The 25689-nt window shown below is 44.5% G+C and overlaps 3 protein-coding genes across 8 annotated transcripts in view; 2 read left to right on the top strand and 1 right to left on the bottom strand.

Annotated features, from left to right (window-relative positions):
• The window catches only part of SEC22C (SEC22 homolog C, vesicle trafficking protein), a 52783-nt gene extending 34061 nt beyond the window's left edge, over positions 1 to 18722 (bottom strand). For 2 of the 3 annotated variants that reach the window (XM_009239157.4, XM_009239160.3), the window contains exon 1: positions 18636 to 18722. The gene's annotated coding sequence lies outside the window, so the exon portion shown is untranslated. Of the gene's footprint in view, positions 1 to 174; positions 1251 to 18635 lie in introns of those variants that run through there. The other variant, XM_009239158.4, reaches the window with a different exon arrangement.
• On the top strand, positions 115 to 12986 carry SS18L2 (SS18 like 2). The gene is made up of 4 exons (XM_054552236.2): positions 115 to 217; positions 8794 to 8952; positions 9508 to 9584; positions 12417 to 12986. The coding sequence occupies exons 2-4, from the start codon at positions 8884 to 8886 to the stop codon at positions 12502 to 12504; spliced, it is 234 nt and encodes a 77-aa protein (XP_054408211.1). The 5' UTR covers positions 115 to 217; positions 8794 to 8883; the 3' UTR covers positions 12505 to 12986.
• The window catches only part of NKTR (natural killer cell triggering receptor), a 47690-nt gene continuing 40660 nt past the window's right edge, over positions 18660 to 25689 (top strand). For all 4 annotated transcript variants that reach the window (XM_054552215.2, XM_009239162.4, XM_002813894.5 and 1 more), the window contains exon 1: positions 18660 to 18740. In XM_054552215.2, coding sequence (XP_054408190.2) covers positions 18683 to 18740 — 58 coding nt within the window. In that variant the 5' untranslated portion in view covers positions 18660 to 18682. The remainder of the gene's footprint in view (positions 18741 to 25689) is intronic.

The following is a 25689-nucleotide window of genomic DNA, read 5'->3' as shown; positions in this document are numbered from 1 at the left end:
CGCTGCTGCTAAGCGACACCCGCACCCAAACCAACCAATCCCGGCGCGCCTCCACGGCCCCCGTCCCGGCGAAGGCGCGAACGTAGTGGTTCTTAAAGGGCTGCGACCCAAAAGGAGAGGGAGTGTGACGGGGGCGCGCGCCTCCCAACTTTCTTCCCACCTCCTGGCTCTCACCGCGGCGGTTTGAGGTCCAAGCCTGTAATTCTTACGTCCAGAGGTGAGAAGGAGCCTTCGTGATCTAAGCTCGATTCCTGCCGGGTTAGCAACCAGACTGACGGCTGGAGGCGGGGAGGCTCCGCGTGACAGAGTGATACGCCCGGGGCGTCTGTTCTGCGGTCCGCGCGGCTGGGCGGGAGGCCCGAGATAGGCAAATCAAAGAGCACAACTTACTGCCAGCCTGGATGGGGCGCCAAAGTCCGACCCAGGGGGACACACCCCAAGCTGGGGGCGGAGGCACCCACAGATGGATGACCGGCTGGAAGGAGATTAGGTAGCAGAGTCCGTCCATTTATTCATTTAGCAAGTACTGAGCACCTGCTATGTGCCAGGGGTTGTGGACAAAGCGAGGAATTCCTGACACGAAAAACTATGTTAAGAGAGGAGGCAGGGTGAGAGCACCCTTCAAACAATCAAACACCTGTATAAATACAAACTGCTCTTCAGGGAGGAGTAGGGGTTTTGGGAGAATTTACAGAAGCTTCTAGGCTGGTGTTGGGAATCACAGGAGGCTAACTTGGCAAAGGGGAGAGGAAGTGTGTTTCAGATGGAGAGATCAGCATGTATATAAGAACTCTGTGGAAGACAGCAGAGCTCCTTTGAGGGATGAAAAGAAACCCAGAAAGGGGGGAATGGAAAGTTAGTGCTTAATAGGTACAGAATTTCAGCTGGAGAAGATGAAATAGTTCTGCAAATGGATAGTAGTGATGATCGCACAACAATGTGAATGTACCAAATGCCACAGATCTGCACACTTAAAAATGGTTGTGCACATTTGACCACAAAAAGAAAAGAAACTCAGAGTTTAGAGAATAAAGGAGTGGAGTGAGATCCACTAGAGCGAATAGAAGGGGCGGGACCATGTAGGATTTTACGGGCCATAGTGGAAAGTTTAGGACCATAGAACACTGATCAAAATTGCATTTTATAAAACTCACTTTGGCTGCTAAAGTGCAGATCAAAATGGGACTGGCCTGGAAGCCAGTGCAGTCATCTGGGCAAGAGAGAATGGAGCTGGAGTGTGGACTAGGGTGAGAGTGAAGAAAAAGAGATCTAAGAAGGCTGCAGAGAAATGTAGGAGCAAAATCAATAGGACTTGGTGATGAGTTGGATGTGAAGGGGCGATGAAGCAGCTTCAAGGATGATGCCACTCTTCAGCCTTGAATAAATGGATGGATGGTGGAGGGATTCACAGATATGGAGAACACTGGAAGAGGAGATAAGATTGATCTTGAGCTCCATCTTAGACAAGTTGAATTTGAGGCACCTTTGAGACTTGGTTAGGATTTTGCGATGATTAGTTTTAGATGTCAACCTGACTAGGTTAAGGGATACTCAGGTAGCTGGGGGAACATTATTTCTGGGTATGTCTATGAGGGTGTTCCCAGAAGATATTGGCATTTAAATCGATGGAATGAGTAAGGAAGATCTGTCCTCATCCAATATGCGCAGGCACCATCTAACAGAACCAAAAGGCAGAGGAAAGGCAAATTCTCTATTCTGGAGTTGGGACACCCCTCCTCTGCCCTTGGCATCAGAACTCCAGGTTCCCCTAATCTCCTAACTCCAGGAGATTAGGTAGTAGAGTCCGTCCATTTATTCATTTAGCAAGTATTGAGCCTTTGGACTCCAAGACTTGTACCAGTGGCTCCCCAGGTTCTCCCGGCTTGGGCCTTGGACTGGGAGATACACCATTCAGCTTCCCTGGTTCTGAGGCCAAGTCCAAGACAGGGTAGTCTTGAACTGAAGCAGTCTACCAGCCTCCCTGGTTCTCCAGCTTGTAGATGGCATATTGTGGGATTTCTCAGCCTCCATAACTATGTGAGCCAGTTCCCCTAATAAATCCCCTCCCATATATCTATAGATATAGATCTATATTGTAGATATATAGATATCACATTGGTTCTTTCTCTCTGGAGAAACTTGACTAATACAGATGTCAACACAGCAGTTGCATATAGAGGTTTCAGGTCAATGTAGAGGTCTGGGCTGGACACAGACTTTTTTTGAGGCTGAGTCTCACTCTGTGGCCTAGGTTGGAGTTTAGTGGCACAATCTCGGCTCACTGCAACCTCTGCCTCCCAGGCTCAAGTGATTCTTCTGCCTCAGCCTCCCAAGTAGCTGGGATTACAGGCATCTGCCGACACGCCCAGCTAATTTTTGTATTTTTAGTAGAGATGGGGGTTTCACCATATTGGCCAGGCTGGTCTCGAACTCCTGGCCTCAAGTGATCCGCCCGCCTTGGCCTCCCTAAGTGCTGGGATTACAGGCGTGAGCCACCACGCCCAGCCTGGACATAGACTTTTGAAAGTCATCATCATATGGGCGGAAATCGAAGCGGGGCTTACATAGCCAGAGAAAAATTACAAAATGAAAACTGAAGAGAATTGTGATACAGTCTAAGATAGCCTCCAGGGTTCACCACCTCCTGGGATTTATACCCTTGTGTAGTCCCCGCCCACAATGAGTCTCTGATAGTGAGGGTAGGTCATAACAGGCACAAAGAAGGAGAAAAACCAGGAGATTCGGGGTTGGTAAAGGCAATTGAAAACCCTGTAGCATAAGTGCTCTTCAAATATGGGGAATTGGGGCCAGGTGTGGTGGCTCACACCTATAATCCCAGCATTTTGTGAGGCCAAGGTGGGTGGATCACGAGGTCAGGGACCAGCCTGTCCAACATGGCAAAACCCCGTCTCTACTGAAAAATTACAAAAATTAGCCGGGCATGATGGCAGACATCTGTGATCCCAGCTACTTGGGAGGCTGAGGCAGGAGAATCACTTGAACCTGGGAGTCGGAGGCTGCAGTAAGCTGAGATCGCACCATTGCACTCCAGCCTGACCTACAAGAGCGAAACTCCGTCTCAAAAAACAAACAAAACAAAGCAAACAAACAAATATGGGGAATTGAGCTCTCAAAACTTGTGGTGCGAGTGCTTTCGAACAGGACCTTACACCCACTGACTGGTGCAACTGGTATGGCTCAGGCACCATGGTAGATTGGACAACAGGGGTGAGATGTAGTACCTAATGTCCTAGCTCTCATCTCCAATCATTGGTCACTTTGGCTCCAGGTTCACAGTCAACTCCAGAGTCTTTCTCTTCCAGTCCTCTTCAGCCCTCCACTCCTAGGGTAACACCCTGGACCGCAGAAGAGCTCCACCTCTGAAGTTATAAATGCAGACACCTGATCTTTCATCTGTCCTTCTGCTATTCTCTGAATTCCTTTCATGGTTTCTCTAGCCTGCAGAAACTTCCAGTTCATTTGTCCCTCTACTTTGTTTTATTTATAAGCTCCCTCGAGTCTTCACTTCCTTCCCCATCAGCTGAGAGTTCAGAGTTTATCACCTCCATCACATTCTTCCCAATATACTTATATTCCTTGCACAGTTATCTTTCTGGCACAACTAGAAGGATAGTAACACCCATCTGGCAGCACTACAATCCTGGAAGAATCCAACCTTCTGTCTTCTCTGAATCTGCTTCTTGGCTCTAAGTGCCGCTGGACAAAATCTCACAACCACACAGATCAGTGCTACATACATTGTCAACTTCAACTAAGTCCTCAACACCTTTCAGCGGTCCTATTTGCCAAGGCAGCTCTCTCTCCAGCTCTCCGCCAAAATCAACTTCCAAATATCCTGCATGCTCCCCAGATCTCCCACTCTTCAACCCCCCCTCCCCCGCTTGCTCTCCCAGGAACCTCCGTTACCGAAGAACGACCAACCATCAAAGTGATGTCCCTTAGCTCCAGACAACTCCTCTCCCTCCAGCTACCACCTTCTTTCCCCTCTCCCCTTTACAACCAAACCTCATGGAAAAAGTGGTCTATATTTGAACACTTCATTGCTTCACCTTCACCTTTCATCATTTCTCAGTGCCCTGCAGTTCTGATACCTGTTTCACCGTATCACTGAAAATGCCCTCCTCAAAGACCTAGTCTTTATCTTCCTTGTTCTTTTTTGTTGTTGTTGTTGTTGTTGAGACAGAGTCTCTCTCTGTCACCCAGGCTGGAGTGCAATGGCACTGAGGCTTACTGCAACCTCTGCCTGCCGGATTCAAGCGATCCTCCAGCCTCAGCCTCCCAAGTAGCTGGGACTACAGGCCTGTGCCACCATGCCTACCTAATTTTTGTATTTTTAGTAGAGACAGGGTTTCAACATGTTAGCCAGGCTGGTCTCAAACTCCTGACCTCAAGTGATCTGCCTACCTCAGCCTCCCAAAGTGCTGGGATTACAGGTGTGAGCCACTGCACCCACCCCTTCCTTGACCTTTCAACAGCATTTGTCATTGCTGTCCTGTCTGTCCTTTTCAGTCACTGTTTAAAAAAAAAAAAAGCCATAACCCCCACTCTCCTGGTTTTCCTCTTCCTATATCTCTAGTCTCTTTCTCCCCTCAGTCTCCATTGCAGCTTCTTTTCCTCTGCCATAAGAGAAACTATCACATTCTCCTTACGCAGTCTTATCCACTACATAGTTCCAGTCAGTTTCTACAAGTGATGTTTCTCAAAGCTGTATCTCCAACCTAGCCTTTGTCCCTGAGTTTCAGCCCCAAATAGTCAGCCACAAGCCTCAACATCGTTTGACATCACCTCACACTGTACATTTCCACAACTGAATTTATCACCTTCATTTCCAGTCCAGCATCTCCCCCACTGTTCCCTGCCTCCATAAGAGGCATCACCAGTTTCTCAGTTGCTTAACCCAGAACCCCAGAAGGCATCCCTAATTTCCCTTTTCTTTCCCTCCGCACTTGATCACTAAGGCCTGCCAAGTCTACTTCTAATGTCTTTCAAATGCACACACTTCTTTTCTCATTGCTCCCACTATCTCTGGCCTGCATGCTTGTAGCAGCCTTGTCACTGTTCTTTTTGTTTCTCATCTGGGCATCTTCCCTAACTTTCACCATGTTACAGCCAATAAAACTCTAAATGCATCTCAGGCTTCATCATTCTTCTGCCTAAAACCATCCATGGCTCCCATTGCTCCTAGGAGAGTACAGAATCTGGACACCTGTGTCCTGCTTAACCTCCACTTTGCCTTTATACTGCCTTTATAAACCTTTTCTTCTGGAGGTCTTTCCCTGTATGCTGGAACAGGTTGGTCCCCTATAGCACCTGCCTCACCCTAACACCATCTCATTTTTTTTTTACCTGATAGAAACTTTAATGATGTTAAAAAACCAATCAGGCCAGGCACGGTGGCTCACACCTGTAATCCCAGCACTTTGGGAGGCCGAGGCAGGCAGATCACGAGGTCAGGAAATCGAGACCATCCTGGCTAACACAGTGAAACCCCGTCTCTACTAAAAAAAAAAAATACAAAAAATTAGCCGGGCGTGATGGCCAGCGCCTGTAGTCCCAGCTAGTCGGGAGGCTGCAGCAGGAGAATGGCATGAACCTGGGAGGCGGAGCTTGCAGTGAGCCGAGACCGTGCCACAGCACTCCAGCCTGGGCGACAGAGCGAGACTCTGTCTCAAAAAAAAAAAAAAAAATCAAATCCTTATATAAACCTCACTCAAAACCTTCGCTTTAGGCCAGGCTCTGTGGCTCACACCTGTAATCTCAGCATTTTGGGAGGCTGAGGTGGGTGGTTCACCTGAGGTCAGGAGTTCAAGACCAGCCTGACCAACATGGTAAAAACCCCCATCTCTACCAAAAACACAAAATTAGCTGGGCATGGTGGTGCATGCCTGTAATCCCAGCTACTTGGGAGGCTGAGGCAGGAGAATTGCTGGAACCCAGGAGGTGGAGGTTACAGTGAGCCAAGATTGCACCATTGCACTCCAGCCTGGGCAACAAGAGTGAAACTCTGTCTCAAAAAAACAAAAACAAAAACAACAATAGCAACAACAACAACAACAAAAACCGGGGCCAGACACGGTGGCTCACGCCTGTAATCCCAGCACTTTGGGAGGCCGAGGCAGACAGATCATGAGGTCAGGAGTTCAAGACCAGCTTGGCCAACATAGAGAAACCCCGTCTCTACTAAAAATACAAAAAAATTCGCTGGGCATGGTGGCGCATGCCTGTAGTCCCAGACTACTCGGGAGGCTGAGGCAGGAGAATTGCTTGAACCTGGGAGGTGGAGGTTACAGTGAGCTGAGATTGCACCATTGCACTCCAGCTTGGGCAACAGAGTGAGACTTTGTATCAAAAAACAACAACAACAACAAAAACCTTTCACTTTATTCCTCAAAACATGTATGTCCCAGTTCCCTCCATTTCAGAGCCATAAACATAAAGCCTAGAGGTAAGATACTTAATACCCAGGACAGATCTTTGTGTGTATATATACATACCATATGTAGCATTATGTTATATAGTATTATGTAAATTACATGAAATTTTGCATAAGATTGGTAAGCAAGTCACTTAAACTTTATGAACAAAAGTATAGGCCGGGCATGGTGGTTCATGCCCATAATCCCAGGGAAGCTTTCACAGGTGGGAGGATTATTGTCTGGGCCACCTCATGTTACTGTCATTCCTCACTTGTCTAAACAGGAATAGGGCTGAGTGGAAATAAGCAAGACCTGCATCCTGCTCCTGATGGTTCCTTTTCTGCCCACTCTGTTTCTCTGAAAGCTTTGGGGAATTTTCCTGAGGAGGAAGCCTGATGCGAAGTTAACAGTGCAGGCTTGGTAACCAGGAAGCCCTGAGTCCGCCCCAGCTCAGGTGTTACCTCACTTCTCTCACCGGGTTTACCCCTCTGTGAAATGGGATGAAAGCAGGCCAGGCACAGTAGCTCACACCTGTAATCCCAGCACTTTGGGAGGCCGACGTGAGCAGATCACGAGGTCAGGAGTTCAAGACCAGCCTGACCAATATGGTGAAACCCCATCTCTACTAAAGATACAAAAAAAAATTAGCCGGGTGTGGTGGCAGTCACCTGTAATCCCAGCTACTCAGGAGGCTGAGGCAGGAGAATCGCTTGAATCCGGGAGGCAGAGGTTGCAGTGAGCCGAGATCACACCACTGCACTCCAGCCTGGGTGACAGAGAGAGACTCTGTCTCAAAAAAAAAGAGAAAAAACAAAAAAGAAAAAAAAAAAAGAAATGGGATGAGAGCTGCCTTTTCACAGGTTTAAATAAAGGGATTGTGGAGAGAAAGCCCAGTAAAGCAGATGAGCTTGCTCAGGATCAGGGCAACCACTCAGGGGAATAAAGCTCTAGGGAGCTCCCCTTTTAGGAGTGTAAGTTCCCAAGATCTCCCTCCTAAATGAAGTGGCCGCTGCTCACTCCAGGGAAAAGGAAACTTGTTACCACATCCACCACGGATGGCTAGAACAGGCGACCAGTACCACACAGCAGGAGGTGAGCAGAGGGCGGATAAGCACTACCGCCGAGCATTCTGCCCCCTCAGATCAGCGGGGGCATTAGGATCAGCGGGAGCATTAGATTCTCACAGGAGCGTGAACCCTATTGTGAACTAGACTTGCGAGAGATCTAGGTTGCGCGCTCCTAATGAGAATCTAATGCCTGCTGACGTGAGGTAAAACAGTTTCATACCAAAACCACCCCCACCCCCGTGGAAGACAAGAAAAATTGTCTTCCACGAAACCAGTTCCTGGTGCCAAAAAGGCTGGGGACCACTGGTCTAGAAGACTGCAACCAATTCAGTTGTAGTAGTCACCAGGAGTAACCATGTGGCCCAAGAAGGTATGTCCAGCTTCCTCCTCGCATCTTGCGGCACGCCACCTTTGCGGTATGGTGCCTGGGCAGTCCCGGGTTGTTAAGGGTGAGAGTTCTAAAGCCAGACTGCCCGTATTCAGAGACTGGCTTTGCTAAGGAACCTTGGGCAAGTTACTTAACCTGTTTCCTCATCTGTAAAATGGAGAAAATACCAGTGCTTTTTAGGGTTGCCAACCTAATAAGCATTATTCCTGCCCCAAATAAGTCTAGGCTATGTGGAAAAACGCGAATTTCTCCTTCAGCAAAGAGTAAAGCTAATACCAGAGTTTTCCTGGCCCTGCAGATTTGGCCTGGCAGGAGACAATGCCATAGCCAATGTTCATGCTCCAGATGCAGACCTGGAGGCACAGAGTGATGTAGAGAGGACAATGGATCTGAAACCATGTATCTGGGTTCCAGACATGCTGTGTGACGCCGAGCAAGCCGCTCCTGCAGATAGATTAAGCATGCACACCCAGCACTTTGGGAGGCCGAAGCGAGAGGATCACGAGGTCAGGAGACTGAGACCATCCTGGCGAACATGGTGAAATCCCGTCTCTACTAAAAAAATACAAAAAATTAGCCGGGCGTGGTGGCGGGCGCCTGTAGTCCCAGGAGGCGGAGCTTGCAGTGAGCCAAGATGCGCCACTGCACTCCAGCCTGGGCGACAGAGCGAGACTCCATCTCAAAAAAAAAAGCATGCACAGCCTAAGACTGGAGGTGCTGACGCCAGGCAGGTCAACAGTAGACCCAGCCCCGACCCATAAGTTTCGCTCTCCAGACTGCGCAAGCGCAAAGGATACGTAAACGCCCCCGGCGTTCTGGGGGCTGGGACCGAGGAAAGCGCTGAGTATAGCTCATGCGCGTCCAGTCACAAATGACGTCCCTTCCGACCCCCGCCCTGTAGGCGGGAGCATCCAATCAACTTCGAGAGCGTAGGCCCCCACCTATCGTGGGTCGAGTCGCTTGGCGGTCGTGGTTCCGGAGGTTCCTCGGGATGTCGGTGGCCTTCGTACCGGACTGGCTGAGGGGCAAGGCGGAAGTCAATCAAGAGACTATCCAGCGGGTGAGCATCCACGCGGGCGGGCGGGCGGGCGGGCGGAGAGAAGTCGGGATCCCGAGGGGCTGCGGAGTGCGAGAAGCATCCTGTAGTGAGCGGCCTCCCAGCTGACTGTGAAGGGTGCTGAGCAGCCGGGGTGCGGGGTGAGATGGGCACGAAATCAGCACAGGCGCCGGGGCAGGACCCCGGCATGGGGTTCGGTCCCCCGCCGTCCAGACGTCACACTGCACTAACCCTTTCTCTCCTTTTTTTGAGACGGAGTCGCGCTCTGTCGCCCAGGCTGGAGTGCAGTGGCGCATCTTGGTTCACTGAAACCTCCGCTTCCCGGCTTCAATCTCCTGCCTCAGCCTCCTGGGTAGCTGGGATTACAGGAGCGCGACGCCACGCCCGGCTAATTTTTGTATTTTTAGTATTTAGTATGAGGTTTCCCCATGTTGGCCAGGCTAGTCTCGAACTCCTGACCTCGTGATCCGCCCAGCTCGGCCTCCCAAAGGGCTGGGATTACAGGCGTGAGCCACTGCGCCCGGCCTGCACTGACCCTTTCTTTCTCTGATCTTTCAGCTCCTTGAGGAGAATGACCAGCTGATCCGCTGTATTGTGGAGTATCAGAACAAGGGCCGCGGGAACGAGTGCGTCCAGTAAGTGCCCCCACCCCCGCGCCCCTGACCTGTGGGTAGAGGGGAAGCCTGTGTGATGTGGTGCTTTCTCGAACTAAGAGTCTTGGGTGATTGATCGCAGTTAAGCCCCTCTTTGAACTGAGGAAAGAGAGGCTCAAAGAGTTTGCCAACCTGCCCAAGACCATACAATGAGTACACTGTGGAGCCTGGAGTCAGACGTGGCTCTTTCTTCAAAATGTGAATTATTCTCACTGCAAAGCCTCCTTCACTCAAAGCTATGCCGGCTGATGACAACAGGGATGGGGGTGGGAGCACACAGAAAACTAGGCTCAGGAGATTAGAGCCATGGCCCCTTTCTGATCTTGGATCCCTGCCTCATCCTTTCTCTGTTAAGTGAAGGGGTCAGGCCATTTGACTGCTAAGCTCCCTCTCATTTCTAACTTCCAGTCAGTCTGTTAGTGACACACACACAAAGACAAACAAAGGATTTCCAAGTTAAGTCAAAGGTAAATTCTGCATAATAATTTAATGCACTCCCTAAGCAGATACCAAAATGAGAGAAAATAGAGTCTGAGTCTCTTTTCCGAATCTAGTCCAGGTATTATGCCCATTTTTTTCTTTTCTTTTTTTTTTTCTTTTTGAGACAGTCTCCCTCTGTCACCCAGGCTGGAGTGCAGTGGTGCAATCTCGGCTCACTGCAACCTCCACCTCCAAGGTTCAAGCAATTCTCGTGCCTCAGCCTCCCAGTAGCTGGGACTACAGGCGTGTGCCACCATGCCCTGCTAATTTTTATATTTGTAGTAGAGATGGGGTTTCACCATGTTGGCCAGACTGGTCTCAAACTCCTGACCTCAGATGATCCACCCACCTCGACCTCCCAAAGTGTTGGAATTACAGGCATGAGCCAGCGCGCCCGACCTTATGCCCATTTCTTATAGAAAAATATATTATTTCTTTGTTACTGAAGAAATGTTTCACAATCCCTACCCCGTAGAAAAATTACCTACAGTCCCTCACTGAATACCTTAATAGAATAGTAGAGATATCAGTTTTTGGGTAAATCTTTACATCTGATTCTGGCATTTGGTAATTTGATTTTTAAAAGTTTATAGTAAATACCTTCTCTTTTTTCTATATGAAAAATGGTTGCAAAACGTTCCATTTGGTACAGTAATTCTCAACCCAAGGGTAAGAAAGTTAACAAAATCTCCTAGTGGGGTTTTTCAATTGCACAGGCCATGCTTTCTGACCCCTTGTCTGATTTTTTTTTTTGGGTGAAGAACTCTACCCGCCCCCCGCCCCCCCCCGTAAACTTATGTTGATCATGAAAATGTTTCGTCCCTTCTTGAAGTTGTTGAACAGATATTTTATAAGTACAGTTGGTCCTCTGTATCCATGGGTTCTGCATTGCATTTCAAAAATATTGGGGAACACAAAACAATAAAAAATAGCAACACAACAATAAAAAACAATACAGTATAACAACTATTTATATGGCATTTAAATTGTATTAGGTATTATAAGTAATCTAGAGATTATTTAAAGTATGTGAGCCAGGTGTGGTGGCTCACGGCTATAATCCCAGCACTGTGGGAGGCTGAGGCAGGCAGATCATCTGAGGTCAGGAGTTCAAGACCAGCCTGGCCAACATGGCAAAACCCCATCTCTACTAAAAACTACAAATACAAAAATTAGCCAGGCATGGTGGTGTGTGCCTGTAATCCCAGCTACTTGGGAGGCCAAGGCGGGAGAATTGCTTGAACCCAGGAGGTGGAGGTTGCAGTGGGCCAAGATCACGCCACTGCACTCTAGCCTGGGTGACAGAGCAAGACTCCGTCTCAATAAATAAATTAATTAATTAAAGTATATGACATGAAAGGATGTGTGTAGGTTATATACAAATACTATGCCATTTTATATAAGGGACTTGAGCTCGAACATCCTCGGATTTTGATATCTAAGGGGAGGAGGGAGGTGTCCTGGAACCAATCCTCTGTGGATACCAAGGGATAATTGTACTCCTGGTACCAGGCACTGTTTCAGACTCTGGGAAATCCGTAGTAAAACAAACACCAGCTCTGCACTCACAGAGCTGACATTCTAGACTCTAGAATCTATAAGGAAATGTATAAATAGGCACATAATAATAAGTGCTTTGAATAAGAATAAGAGTAAGTGGGGGGAGGAGTGCTATTTTATACATGGTATGTCTGATAAGGTGATATTTGAGTAGAGACCTGGGGTAAGGGAGCCAGCTATGCAGTAGTAAGGCATAGTGAGATAAGTAAGACAGAGAAAGCATCAGGTGGAAAAGCTCCCTAGTAGGAGTGTGCTGGATATCTTCAAGTCACAGGAAGGAGGCCAGGCCACTGTGGCCAGTATTCAGTGAACAAAGGTATAGCCATAAGAGATGAGATCAGAGGGGGACTGGCGGCCCCAATCATGCAGGGCCTTATTAGGACACAAGAGCAGCTCACCTTTACTCTGAATGAGATGGGAGCCTTTGGAAGGTTTTTGAATAGACATATAACATGATTTTGATTTAAATTGTACAGTGATTTCTCAGGCTGTTGTGTAGAGAATAAAATAGGTGTGCAAAGATAGATCTGGGAGACTAGGTGTCTACTGCAATAGTTCAAGCAAGAAATGATGGTAGCTATGAAAGTAATCAGTGAGAATGGGTGAGAATCTGACTATATTTTCCTTAAATATGTTAAACAAGAAGGTTGATAACACTGAATCATCCAGTCAGTGGATGAGCCATTCCACAAGAGTGGGTAAATTATTTTCCAGTTTTTTGTTCATGGTTGGTAAAAACAAGCCTCTGATTTTTGCCTGTTTTTTTGCCCATAGGTACCAGCATGTGTTACATAGAAATCTCATTTATTTGGCTACCATTGCAGATGCCAGTCCAACCAGCACTTCAAAAGCAATGGAATAATCTTTCAAAAGCAATAGAATAATTTTCCATTTGGCTGTCGTGAGGAGTGATTGAATGTAATCCATCTCTTACAAAACGGAGACAGGGTCTTTACCAACTCAGCTGGTTAAAACATGAATGAAACCTCTGTGGCTCTTTCAAAACATGTGAAAATGTGAAGAAAGCTACTAACTTAGCTGTATTCTCAATGTAAATATTTTTTAAATAATTAAGCAAATCCCTCAATAAGTTGAGCCCAGGTGTCCTCTTTCCTGAACTTGGAGCATGTTTGGATAACAAAGACATCACTGGGATGTTCAAGTCTACTTTTTAGTTTGAACCTGAAGAGGAAACTGAGTAGGTGTTGCGCAGGAATTGGTGAGACTCCTGACTTGAGACCTTGCTAAATGGACATGTGTGCTCCTTCCTACCAGTTTGTAAATGTGGTCCCCCTGACTGCTGTTTTCAGATTGCTTTGAAATAAAGCTTATTTTTCTATAAAATACTGATGTGGAGGTATAGAAGTTTTCATGTAATAAGTATTCCATTTGGTTTTCAAGAATAACTGTGAGGACTTAACCGTAAAGTATATAACAACAATACTATTATCATTGCCAACAAAATGAATAGTGATTTCTAATTATTATCTAATATCATCTGATAATAGATGATGTTTAATTTTCTTCAGTTATCAGATATCTTTTTGTTGATTTGTCTGAACCAGAATCCAAATAAGATTCACACATTGTATTTTGTTGATGTTCCTTTAAGTCACTTAAAGAATACTTAATAGTTCCTTTTTTTCTTCATTTGTTGAAATAACTAGGTGTTTACTCTAGAATTTTCTCGTGTTCTACATACAGTTGTATCTCTATAGTGTTGTTAACTATGTGCCACTATCATCCACTTTTCCTGTAAACTAGTAGATCTAGAGGCTCATGCAGACTCATGTTCTAATATTTTTAGCAGGAATATATTAGAAGGTGATAAGTACTTGCTTTTGCATCACATAAGGAGTGACCTGACTTTCAAGTTCCCAACCAGCCTTTCACTTATGATCCACCCAGCTTTGATCTGGTAATTCATTAGGGATTACATAATGAGGATTTTCTAATTTATCATTCTTTCTGACTTTATTAGCTGTATTCTATAAAAAACTTTCACTCTTGGAGATTTATCTGAAAGACGAGGCAAAGAGATTCTTGTAAGTATATCCAAAATTAGAAGCCCAGGTCCCTGCTCCTTTTTTTGCAGTCAAGGGTTGCAACCTAGGGCAACTGTAAAATACATATAAATAGTGAAGAGATAACTCATTTTGAATCCCAGCTCTATCCCTTAACCTCTGAAAGCTCTGTTTCCTCACCTCTAAAGTGAGGATAATGAAAATAGCATCTGCCTCCTGAGGCTGTGAGATTGAGATAACGTGGTTGAGAACTGGGCACATGTTAATCTACGTTAGCACTAATGTGTTATCTGAGGGCTCTGGCTCTTTCTTTTTTCTTTTTCTTTTTTTTGGTTTTTTGTTTTGTTTTGTTTTTGGTTTTTTTTGAGACGGAATCTCGCTCTGTCGGAGTGCAGTGATGCAATTTCAGCTCACTGCAACCTCTACCTCCCAGGTTCAAGTGATTCTCCTGCCTCAGCCTCCCAAGCAGCTGGGATTACAGGCACGCGCCACCATGCCTGGCTAATTTTTGTATTTTTAGTAGAGACGGGGTTTCTCCATGTTGGTCAGGCTGGTCTCGTACTCACGACCTCAGGTGATCCGCCTGCCTCGGCCTCCCAGAGTGCTGGGATTACAGGCATAAGCCACCGCGCCCAGCCGATCATTTCTGTTTTCTAGAAAATTATTTTGTCTGTTTCCCCACTAGCATTCCTGATTGTTTTCCAGAGTCCTATCCCCTGAAGTTCTAATTGCTGGCGTAATCACACTCTAAAAGGCTGAACCCCAGAATCATTACCTGAAAATTCGTACTACCAGTGGTTCTCCTTCATGATAAATCATGGACAAATTAAGCCTGAGTTTGTAAACTCTTTGGATACCAACTTTCTACTACTCTTGGAAGAGATGGAGGAGGTGTCAGTCATTTTGGTAGACACTAGCCCTAGGCCTGCCTTGTCCCAGGAGTTTCTTCACCTTAATCACAGACCAAATTGCATACTTTATCTTCAAATCATCTAAAATATAATTTCAAATCACAAGACAATAAAATAATCTTTGAGAGAGGCAGGACCTTAGAAAGGAGATATTTTATCTCATTTATTTTACAGATGAAGAAAGTAAACTTCAGAGAGATCAAAGTGATTTGTCTCAGGTCACATAACCAGTGGCAGAAAGAAGAGAATTGCTGGAATGTCAAAATAAGAATGAATTCCAGGTTTAAAGTTACTTTAAGTACATCCCAAATTAAATATTTCATTCCTGAGCTCTAAAACCTATTTACATTGAAGCCTGATGTCCAAAACACAGTAATTACAAAGCTGGGCAATGGTCTCCATCCTTTCCTTTCATGAATCCATGTATGAAAGTTAGCTTTATCAAACTATTTCATCTCCAGAAAGGCATGTACATTTCATACTGTTCAAGTCTGTAACTGTCAGCAAAATCAGACCCAAGACCGCTAGCTTCTCAATTCAGCCTACAGTCTGCTCCTCTAATAGACACACTGGACTCTCTGGGAGGTAGAATGGGCAAGCTCTAACAAAGGACAGCACTTCTGTGATGGTGCGGAAGTACCAAAGGTTTGACTGCACTTTAAAAAGGTGACATGGACAGCTGGGTGCGGTGACTCACGCCTGTAATCCCAGCACTTTGGGAGGCCAGCGTGGGCAGATCACAAGGTCAGGAGATAGAGACCAGCCTGGCCAACATGGTGAAACCCTGTCTGTACTAAAAATACAAAAAAATTAGCCAGGTGTGGTGGCGTGTGCCTGTAGTCTCAGCTACTCTGGAGGCTGAGGCAGAGGAATTGCTTGATCTCAGGAGGCAGAGGTTGCAGTGAGCCAAGATCGTACCACTGCACTCCAACCTAGGCGACGGAGCGAGACTTTGTCTCAAAAAAAAAAAAAAAAAGGTGACATAGGTGCAGAAACAGGTCGGAAATGATCTAAGTCAAGCTTGTCCAACCCGCCACCCATAGGCCACATGTGGCCCAGGACGACTTTGGGTGCAGCCCAACACAAATTCATAAAGTTTCAAGAAATATGAGATTTTGTTGCAATTTTAAGCTCATTGGCTGTTGTTAGTGTTAGTATATTTTATGTATGGCTGAAGACAATTATTCTTCCAGTGTGGCCCAGGTAAACCAAAAGATTGGACACCCAATCTAAGTGAGCCCAATTTCCAAATTTACTGTAAAACTACATTAATTAAAACAGTGTGCCACTTCACATCCATTAGGATGGCAATAAAGAAAACCAAAAAATAACAAGTGTTGGTGACGATGTGGAAAAACTGGAACCTTTGTGCATTGCTGATGGAAATGTAAAATAGTGCAGCTATGGAAAACAGTATGGTAATTCCTGGAAAAATCTTAAATGGAATTAGCTTATGATCCAGTGATTCCATTTCTGGGCATATATCCAAAATAATTGAAAGCAGGTTTCAAAGAGGTATTTGTACACCCACGTTCAAAACAGTACTATTTACAACAGCCAAAAGGTAAAAGCAATCTAAATATCTACTGACATATGAATAGATAGACAAAATATGATATACACATACAATGAAACATTATTCAGCCTCAAAAAAGGAAATTCTGACATGCTACAACATGGATGAAATGGAAGACATGCTAAGTGAAATCACCCAGTTACAAAAGAACAAATTTTTTTTTTTTTTTTTTTTTTGAGACAGAGTCTCGCACTGTCGCCCAGGCTGGAGTGCAGTGGCACAATCTCGGCTGACTGCAATCTCTGCTTCCCGGGTTCAAGCGATTCTCCTGCCTCAGCCTCCTGAGTAGCTGGGATTACAAGTGCCTGCCACCACGCCCTGCTAATTTTTTGTATTTAGTAGAGACGGCGTTTCATCATGCTGGCCAGGCTGGTCTCGAACTCCTGACCTCATGTGATTCACCCGCCTCCGCCTCCCAGAGTGCAGGGATTACAGGTGTGAGCCACCGCACCTAACCTAAAAGAACAAATATTGTATGATTTTACTCACATATGAGTAGACAAATACTAGAGTAGACAAATTTACAGAGAGAAAGTAGAAGGGTGGCTGCCAGGAACTTGGGAAAAGAGGGAAATGGGGAGTTACTGTTCAATAATACAGAGTTTCAGTTTTGCAAGATGGAAAATGTTCTGTGGACGGATGGTAGGTACTGAGGGTTGTACAACCGTGTGAAATACAGTTAATGCCAGTGAACTGTATACTTAAAAATGGTTAAAATGGCAACTTTCATGTAATGTATATATATATACACACATATATATACACATATATACACATATATATACATATATACACATATATATACATATATATATAATTTTTTTTTTTGAGACGGAGTCTTACTCTGTCGCCCAGGCTGGAAAGCAGTGGACCGATCTCGGCTTACTGCAAGCTCTGCCTCCCGGGTTCGCGCCATTCTCCTGCCTCAGCCTCCCGAGTAGCTGAGACTACAGGCGCCCGCCACCACGCCCGGCTAATTTTTTGTATTTTTAGTAGAGACAGGGTTTCACCGTGTTAGCCAGGATGGTCTCGATCTCCTGACCTCGTGATCCGCCTGCCTTGGCCTCCCAAAGTGCTGGGATTACAGGCATGAGCCACCGCGCCCGGCCCATGTAATGTATATTTTATAGTTTAAAAAAAAAACTTAAAAAAGTGTGGTACTCAGACACAGATCATTGGAACAAAAATCCAGAAACAGACCCACACATATATGGTCACAAGGCGAAGGTAATTCAATGTATAAGAGTCTTTTCAACAAATGGTAATGGAACGACTGTATATCCCGATAGGAAAATGTTGACAATTACTTGACAACATAAGCAAAAATTAATGCTATTAGATCATAGACTTACACGTTAAAGACTATGTAAAACATATATGAGAACACAGAATATCTTCACGAACTTGAGGTAGGCAGAGACTTCCTAGCACAGAAAAAGCACAAACCATAAAATATAAAACTGTCCAATTGACTTAATCAGAATTAAAATCTTCCTTGCCAAAAACACGGTCAAAACAATGAAACGACAGGCCCAGATTGGGAGAAAGACTTCGCAATCATTTATGTAACAAAAGGTTTTCATTCAGAGCATACATATATCTAACAAAACATTTGTATCCAGAACTGTTAAACACGAAGGACCAGATTTAAAAACGGGCAGAAGACTGGAACTGAAACTTCACAAAAGATGCAGAATGGCCAGTAAGCACAGGACAGAAACGGTGCCAGTGACGCTGGTGCCAAAGCGGGAAAGAACGCATTCCTCAGCCTAAAAGACCTAACAGTAGGACACGGACATAACCACCCCCGGCCAAAAAGAACACAGAGAAACACGTCTTGGCTAACGAAAATTCAAAGCCTCAATTCACTCAGTTCCTTCACAGCGCTCGGCAACAGGGAAGTCTCGCGGTATCGGAAAATGAGCGACGCTCACAGCCACACCGGACGAGATGGAGGGCGCAGGCGCATCCACGGCTTTCAGATTGGGCGACTGACTTCAAAGGGCGGGCAAACAGGGAGCGCGCAGGTATAGGAGGGCTGGGTGGAAGCTCCTCGCGAGCTCCCCAGACACGCCCCCGTGCGTACGCCCCCACTGCCGCCACCTTCGGTTGACCACCCCCATCTAGACTGTACTCTCGCGGTATTTGTCTCGACTCTCGCGGGGTTTAGCGTGGCACTGGGAGGCCGGGCCCAGGGGAGGAGACGGCGTTCGGTTAGCGGCGTTGGGGTTTGGCTGCAGTAGCAGTGCTTTCTCCTCTGCTCACGGGGACCCGCTCAGGCTGGAGGCCAGCCAGGTGAAGAGCTCGCCCGCATGCATGCGCGCTGCGTGGGAGCCGCGAGGCCCGGGGCGGGAGGGGGCCTCGTCTTGGCCTCCTGCGCTGTCGCGACGGGCCGGCGTGAGGCACCGTGGCGCGGACTTCGTCTCAGCCCCGCCCTCGCCCCCGCCCCCGCCCCCGCCCCTGCCCTCGCCCCTGCCCTGACCGCTTTCCTCCCCCTCTCTCCCAGCTCTTGCCGCCGCCTCGGTCGCGATGGGGGCGCAGGACCGGCCGCAGTGCCACTTCGACATCGAGATCAACCGGGAGCCGGGTGAGCTGGAAACTGGGGAGCGCTGCTGGGGCCGAGGCCTGCTTTGGCGAAGGGGAGGGGTCTACCCTCAGCAACCCTCCCCCCGGCCTTTTTGGGAGCGGGTAGGAGGCGCAGGCAACTTTCCGTTTTCTTTTGAGAGAGTATCAGTGGAAGAGGAAGGTGGCCTGGGCACACCCCTAACTCGCAGTCCGGGCCTCTTCCTGCCAAACCCCACACACCCCGCTGCATCTCCGGACTGAGTCCTCGTAGCCAGCCTGGCGCCAAGAAAAGGAGGTGCAGTTCTTTGAGGACTTTTTCTCTCCCAGTGTCTCCGTGAGGCAGACACTCCCGATCCGATTTCCGGTTATCTTGCTCGGTGCTATGAAGTTTCAACTAGTAGGAAATATTGTGTGTTTCCTAATCACGATATGTCACTAATATGTTAACGTTGCCTCTATTTTTCCTTAAGAATCTTTAGCTAGAATTTCGTGGTTCCTGGGAAAATGGCTTAGTGAACGTCTTTTGTGATAAACCAGAGCATTTTGTACCAGCAGAATTGCAGCATGCATGCACTTAGCATTAATGTTTGTCTTTAGGGAATCTAGACATTTGTTAGTGTATTTTTTTTTTTTAATGAAACATTTCCTTCTAAAGCATAGTTATTTCATTCTAAGTAGCAGAGCGTGCAGGGTTTCAAAGTGTTTTCTTAGCTTTTTTTGTTATCCGTGACAAAAGTTTTAATTGTAGGCATATGTATATATATGTTGTCTTTGTGCAACATCTTGTTCTGCATATTCTCATGAGAGCCTGCTACTGTTCTAGGGTCTGGAGATAGAGCAGCGCGTAAAACAAAGGCCTCTTCCTTTTATAGTTTATATTCTATTGGGGGGAAGACGGACAACTAGGAAAAAAATAACAGTGACTTGTAGGTGGGATACTATTTTAATAAGTTGGTCAGACAAGGCCATTTTGAGAAGATGACATTTAAGCAGGTATCAGAAGGACATGAAGTGAGCCGTATTTAAGAAGAGCATTGGTAGTAGAGGGAAACAGCACAGCCCTGAGGTGAGGAGTAGTGTACAGTCAGGCGCCAAATAACATTTCTGTCTCTAACAACGGTCTTATATATAACACCTTTTTTTGGTAACTTTTTAATGTTTAGCTGTGTTTAGATAGACAAATACTTCATTGTGTTAAAGTTGCCTACGGTATTCAGTGGAGTAACATCCTGTACAGGTTTGTAGCCTAGGAGCAAATAGACCATATAGCATAGGTGTGTAGTAGGCCGTACCATCTAGGTGTGTTTAAGTACATTCCATGATGTTCACACAATGACGAAATTGCCTAATTACACATTTCTCAGAATCCGTCCTGGTTATTAAACAATGGAGGACTGTACTTGCATGTTTGAGGGACAGCAAGGTGCCCAGTGTGGCTGGAGTAGAACAGGGAAGAGAATAGTAGGAAATGGCCTGTAGGACTGACTCAGTGAGGTAGGAAGATATTAAAGGGTTTTGAGCAAAGGGATGAGATAATCCTAGAAATTTGGTTGCCTTCTCTCTCTCTCTTTAATGTTTTTAGCCTTGATTGATCTTTTTTTTTTTTTTAATAAGTGTTACTAGAAAGCCTTGATGGACCTTAATCTTTATTCTGTAGTGAATCCATGCTTCAGGTAACACGGTTATTTTTTATTAAGAATTAAAATAGCTCACGCCTGTAATCCCAGCACTTTGGGAGGCAGACGCGGATGGATCATTTTGAGATCAGGAGTTCGAGACCAGCCTGGCCAACATGGTGAAACCCCATCTCTACAAAAAAATACAAAAATTAGCTGGGCATGGTGTCTCTCTTAGTTTTTGCCTGTAGTCCCAGCTATTTGGGAGGCTGAGGCTGAAGGATTGCTTGAGCCTGGGAAGCAGAGGTTGCAGTGAGTAGAGATTATACCACTGCATGTCAGCCTGGGTGACGGAGTGAGACCCTGTCTCCAAAAAAAAAAAAAAAAACAACAAAAGAAAAATAGTAGATTGCTGAAGAGTAGATGTATGACCAAGCATGGTGGCTCATACCAGTAATCCCAGTACTTAGGGAGGCCCAGGCAGAAGGACTACTTGAAGCCAGGAGTTTGAGACCAGCCTGGGCAATATAGCAAGACCCTGTCTCTACAAAAAAAAATTTTTTTTAATTAGCTAGGCATGGTGGTGCTCACCCGTACTTGGAAGGGTGAGGTGGGAGGATGGCTTGAGCTCAGGAGTTTAAGGCTGCCATAAGCTATGATTGCACCACTGCACTCCAGCTTGGTCAACAGAGCAAGATCTTGTTTCTAAATAAAAAAAAAAAAAAAAAAAAAAAAACAAGAAAAAATACAAGTAAAAATTTCTGTAGTTAAGTACTCCTTTCCTAGTAAATGTTGAGATCCTAGATTTGCACATAACCTGTGTTGTGAAAAATCTCCAGAATACGTTTGACAAATGTTCAGTGAACCTCCATCCTCAACATCCAAGGCAATTCATTGTGATAGATGTGTAGATGTGATTAGCACTCTTGAGAACACTGAATCATATAAAACAAGGAAATGCAATGCTTACATTGTTCTAGGTTCAATCATTTGATAATTGGCAATTTCATATGGTTCAGTCTTGTAAAATACTAGCACTTTTTGAGTATATTAGCTAAATAGTGGATTTTACACAACTTTTTTTTTTTTTGAGACGAAGTCTCACTTTTTCACCCAGGCTGGAGTGCAATGGCGCCAGCTCGGCTCAGTGCAACCTCCGCCTCCCAGGTTCAAGCGATTCTCCTGCCTCAGCCTCCCCAATAGCTGGGATTACAGGCATGTGCCACCACCCCCGGCTAATTTTTGTATTTTTATTAGAGACAGGGTTTCACCATGTTGGCCAGGCTGGTCTGAACTCCTCACCTCAAGTGATCCGCCCACCTTGGCCTCCCAAAGTGCTAGAATTACAGGTGTGAGCCACGGCGCCTAGCCTGTGGTTTTTATTAAAGAAATTGGTGCATTTTATCTAAGTTGTCAAGTTTATGTGCTTAGAGTTGTTTGCCACAGCCTCTTTTAATATCTGTGAGGTCTGTAGTGATGTTTTCATTCCTGATATTGATAATTTTTCCTTTTGTCTTTTTCCTTTGTCAGTCTGACGAGAGGTTTATTCATTATACATTTTCAAAGAACCAGATTTTGATCTGATTGAATTTTGTTTCTATTTTTGTTTTCAATTTCATTGTTTTCTTTCTTTCTAATGCTTGCTTCAGTTTTTATTTTGTTCTTTTTCTAGTTTCTTAATGTTGAAGCATAGTTTGTTGATTTGATACCTTTTTTTTTTGAGACAGAGTCTCAAATGACTTCTAATTTAATTCCATTATGGCTAGAGAACACACATGATTTCAGTTCTTTGTGCACTTGAATGTACATTCTGCGGTTTTTGTGTAGTGTGTTCTATAAATATCAAATCCAGTTGGCTATTAGTGTTGGTCAATTCTTTTGTATCTTTGCTGATTTTCTACTTGTTTACTGATTACCAAGAGAAGAGTATTGAAGTCAGCAACTATAAGAACTGTAATTGTGGATTTATCTATTTCTCTTCTTTATTTTTGAGACTGAGTCTTGCTCTGTTTCCCAGGCTGGAATGCTGGAGTGCAGTGGCATGATCTTGGCTCACCACACCCTCTGCCTTCCTGGTTCAAGTGATTCTCATGCCTCTGCCTCCCCAGTAGCTGGGACTACGGGTGTGAGCTACCATGCCTGGCTAATTTTTTGTATTTTTAGTAGAAACAGGGTTTCTTCATGATGCCCAGGCTGGTCTTGAACTCCTGGGCCCAAGCAATCCACCTGCCTTGGCCTCCCGAAGTGCTGGGATTACAGGCATGAGCCACCATGCCCGGCCGTATTTCTCTTTTAAGTTCTCTTAGTTTTTGCTTCATTTATTTTGAGGCTCTTAGGTGGGTGCATACATATTTTGGATTGTTGTCTTCTTAGTGAACTCTTTTATTATTATGTAGTGACACCTTATATTCCTAGTAACTTTCCTGGCTCTGAAGTTTCCTTTGCCTCAGATATGAATATAGTTACTTCCATTTTGTTAGTATTTACATGGTATATCATTTTCAATCCTTTTACTTTTAACTTTTCTATATAATATTTAAAGTAAATTTCTTGTAGATAGCAAATAGATGGGTCTTGTCCCACTCTGACAATGTCTTTTAGTCAGTATATTTAACTATATACATTTAATATAATTATTGTTATGTTTAGATTTGCTTTACTGCTTAAGATTCATAAAAACAGACTTGAAAATGTGTTCTTAGCAAACATTGTAAAGTATTTGGAAGTGATACCAAGAAATTAGTCTTAAGAGGTGACAAAGGATTCAGGCAAATGTTTGAGTACTACTTGTGTCCTTGGTCAAGCCGTTTAACAACCTCTTTGTGAAATGGAACTACTATACAGTTTTGTTCTTAATTTGGTTCCAAAGCTAACAGGATAGGAAAATTTGCTTATATTCAAAATTAAACTAAACTTTAGACTCACATTCAAAATAGCTCATACTTCGAGAGAGGTATATGGGATCTGGTTTGTTCTGAGGGAATAGGAGAAATGCATCTCCCCTCTCAAGGTCACCCTGGGTCATAAGCTCATGAGTAGAGTGACTAGATGCAATGGCCTGAAATTTAAATGACTTGCACTGTATATGCTCATTAACCTATTAGTTATATTATTAACCTAATAATAGGACTCCAGTTTAATAGTGCTTATATAATAAGATTATTGAGAAGAGTAATTAAATAATGCCATCTTATAGATTATGTTTTTGTAACATGAGCTTACTCTGATAGGGTGGATTAAGGAGCACAATTTTAATTAGGCACACTACTGTTTGGTATAACAATCGGATAAGCAGGTGGGGAAGAGTGGCGTGGGAGAGAAGAGCAGTTGGATAGCACTGCTGCTCTGAGTCATTCTTGTTTGTCCTAACTGATTTGAAGGCCACTATGCTAATGACAGTGCTGGGAATGGAGGCAGAAATGAGGTTTGGTCAGTTGTAGGGTTTCCTCAATGATGTTTAGATTTTATAACGTCCTCTTATAGCTAAAATTTATTATTGATACTCCTAAAGAAAAAAATACAACTGGAAACTCCCTTTTCCCCCCGAGTTCCCATTTTTATATGGAAACAGTTATTTTTATATGTGATTTTCGATAATGCAATGTTTCTTAAAATTCTATCACTGTTCTTGTAGAGCAGTCTGTATTTGTTAAGTATATATAGCACAGTATCTGATTTTTTTTTTTAAGTTGCTTTAAGTATTGCATGTGCAGGAGTATGGACACTAAGTCAAGTTAAGGGGCTTTCATATTTAGGTATTATGCAGGTAGACCTTTGATTTTGGTCCCTTTTGTTCCCAGAGACTGTGTCTTAAAGTCCAAGAGACAGTGCTGTAGAGTGAAATCCTGAATTCCTGCTTTCACTCCTTAACTATGTATGTCTACTTGTACAAAGAGTTGAAGCCTGATTCTTAATTCAGCAATGTTTATTTTATTAAACACCAATTAATCTTTATGTAATCACTTTTTAACATTTTTTAATATTTTGTTTTTACTTTTATTTTAAATTTTTATTTTTTTCTTGGCCAGGCACAGTGGCTCATGCTTGTAATCCCAGCACTTTGGGAGGCCAAGGCAGGAGGATTGCTTGAGCATAGGAGTTAGAAACCTACCAGCCTGGGCAACATAGTGAGACACTATCCCTAAAAAAAAAAAATTTCCTTTTGCTTTTTCTTTAGAGACAGGGTATCACTGTGTTGCTCATGCTGGAGCACTGTGGCTATTCACAGGCATGATCATAGTGTGGTGTAGCCTCAAACTCCTGGTCTTAAATGATCCTCCCACCTCAGCCTTCTGATATGTAATCACTTAGTGACTGTAGTTTACCCTCATATGAAGATATCTTGTATTAGTTAGGCTAAATGATAAGATTGGTTCTAACATAAAGGTTAAATAACAGTACTTAAAACAATATAAAAGTTTTGCTTTTCTGTCACACAGCACTCAGAGTCAGCAGATCAGGGCTGTCCATGTGAGGGATCCAGGCTCTTTTTGTGTCGATACTGTGTTACTCTTGACGTGGGGTGGGTGCCTGCAGCTCTTAACAGAAAGATTCAAGTTTGATAGATAGAGAAGAATTGATGGAATCAGAAGAATCATCATTTTGCAACCCCCAGGGTAATAACTGGTTCAGAAAGTAGTCATCAGTGGCCAAACCGTAGGTGAAAAGTTGTGCTGTGTACAAAGTATCCAACAGATTATTAATTTAAAATGGAGGAAAATTTCGTTACAAATAACATGTGGCTAATATCTCAGTTATAAAGGTACTTTAACGGGTCAGACTGACATGCTTTCTAATGGGGTGCAAAAAAAAAAAGATGGAGATGGAGACTGTTTTAGATTAAAAGAGGCCAACAAATGAAAACCAAATGGGTATATAATGCTTGAATGAGATTCCTGGATTTTAAAAAATAGATGTATAGATGTATATTTGTCAGTAAACTAGAAGGAACTCAAATGCTAATCAGTTGAGGATTGGTTGAGTAAAATTTGATATAGCCAAACAACAGAATTCCCATTCAGCCATTAAAAAGAATGAAAAGGGGAAAAAACATGTAAAGAGCATTGTAGGGGTAGTTGGGTAAATTTGAATATGGACTATTATGAGGAGTTTTTCCCCACAGTAACAGATTCTTCAAAGCCAACTAAGTGTCCAACAATTCAATTTGATTCTGGACACTATCTACCTGGAGTTACTGTCATATTCCACAAGTTAAGAGAAATCAGTTCCACAAGACTGCTCCCACTGCGGGCATGCCAATCGCAAGTCCTGAGTCCTGAGTCACTTTTTTTTTTTTTTTTTTTTTCTTTTGAGTTTCCTTCTTGTCACCCAGGCTGGAGTGCAATGGCGCGATCT

Source organism: Pongo abelii, chromosome 2 (genome assembly GCF_028885655.2).
Source record: "Pongo abelii isolate AG06213 chromosome 2, NHGRI_mPonAbe1-v2.0_pri, whole genome shotgun sequence".
In the NCBI taxonomy this organism is placed as follows: Eukaryota; Metazoa; Chordata; class Mammalia; order Primates; family Hominidae; genus Pongo; species Pongo abelii.
The sequence above is the reverse complement of the archived record's forward strand: the minus strand, read 5'-3'. Positions and strand labels throughout refer to the sequence as shown.

Excerpts from the sequence above, each read along its gene's own strand:
- SS18L2 (XM_054552236.2), top strand. The coding sequence starts at position 8,884 with ATGTCGGTGGCCTTCGTACCGGACTGGCTGAGGGGCAAGGCGGAAGTC. Across the intron at positions 8,953-9,507 it reads ATCAAGAGACTATCCAGCGG|CTCCTTGAGGAGAATGACCA; the intron begins GTGAGCATCCAC and ends CTGATCTTTCAG. Across the intron at positions 9,585-12,416 it reads CGCGGGAACGAGTGCGTCCA|GTACCAGCATGTGTTACATA; the intron begins GTAAGTGCCCCC and ends TTTTGCCCATAG.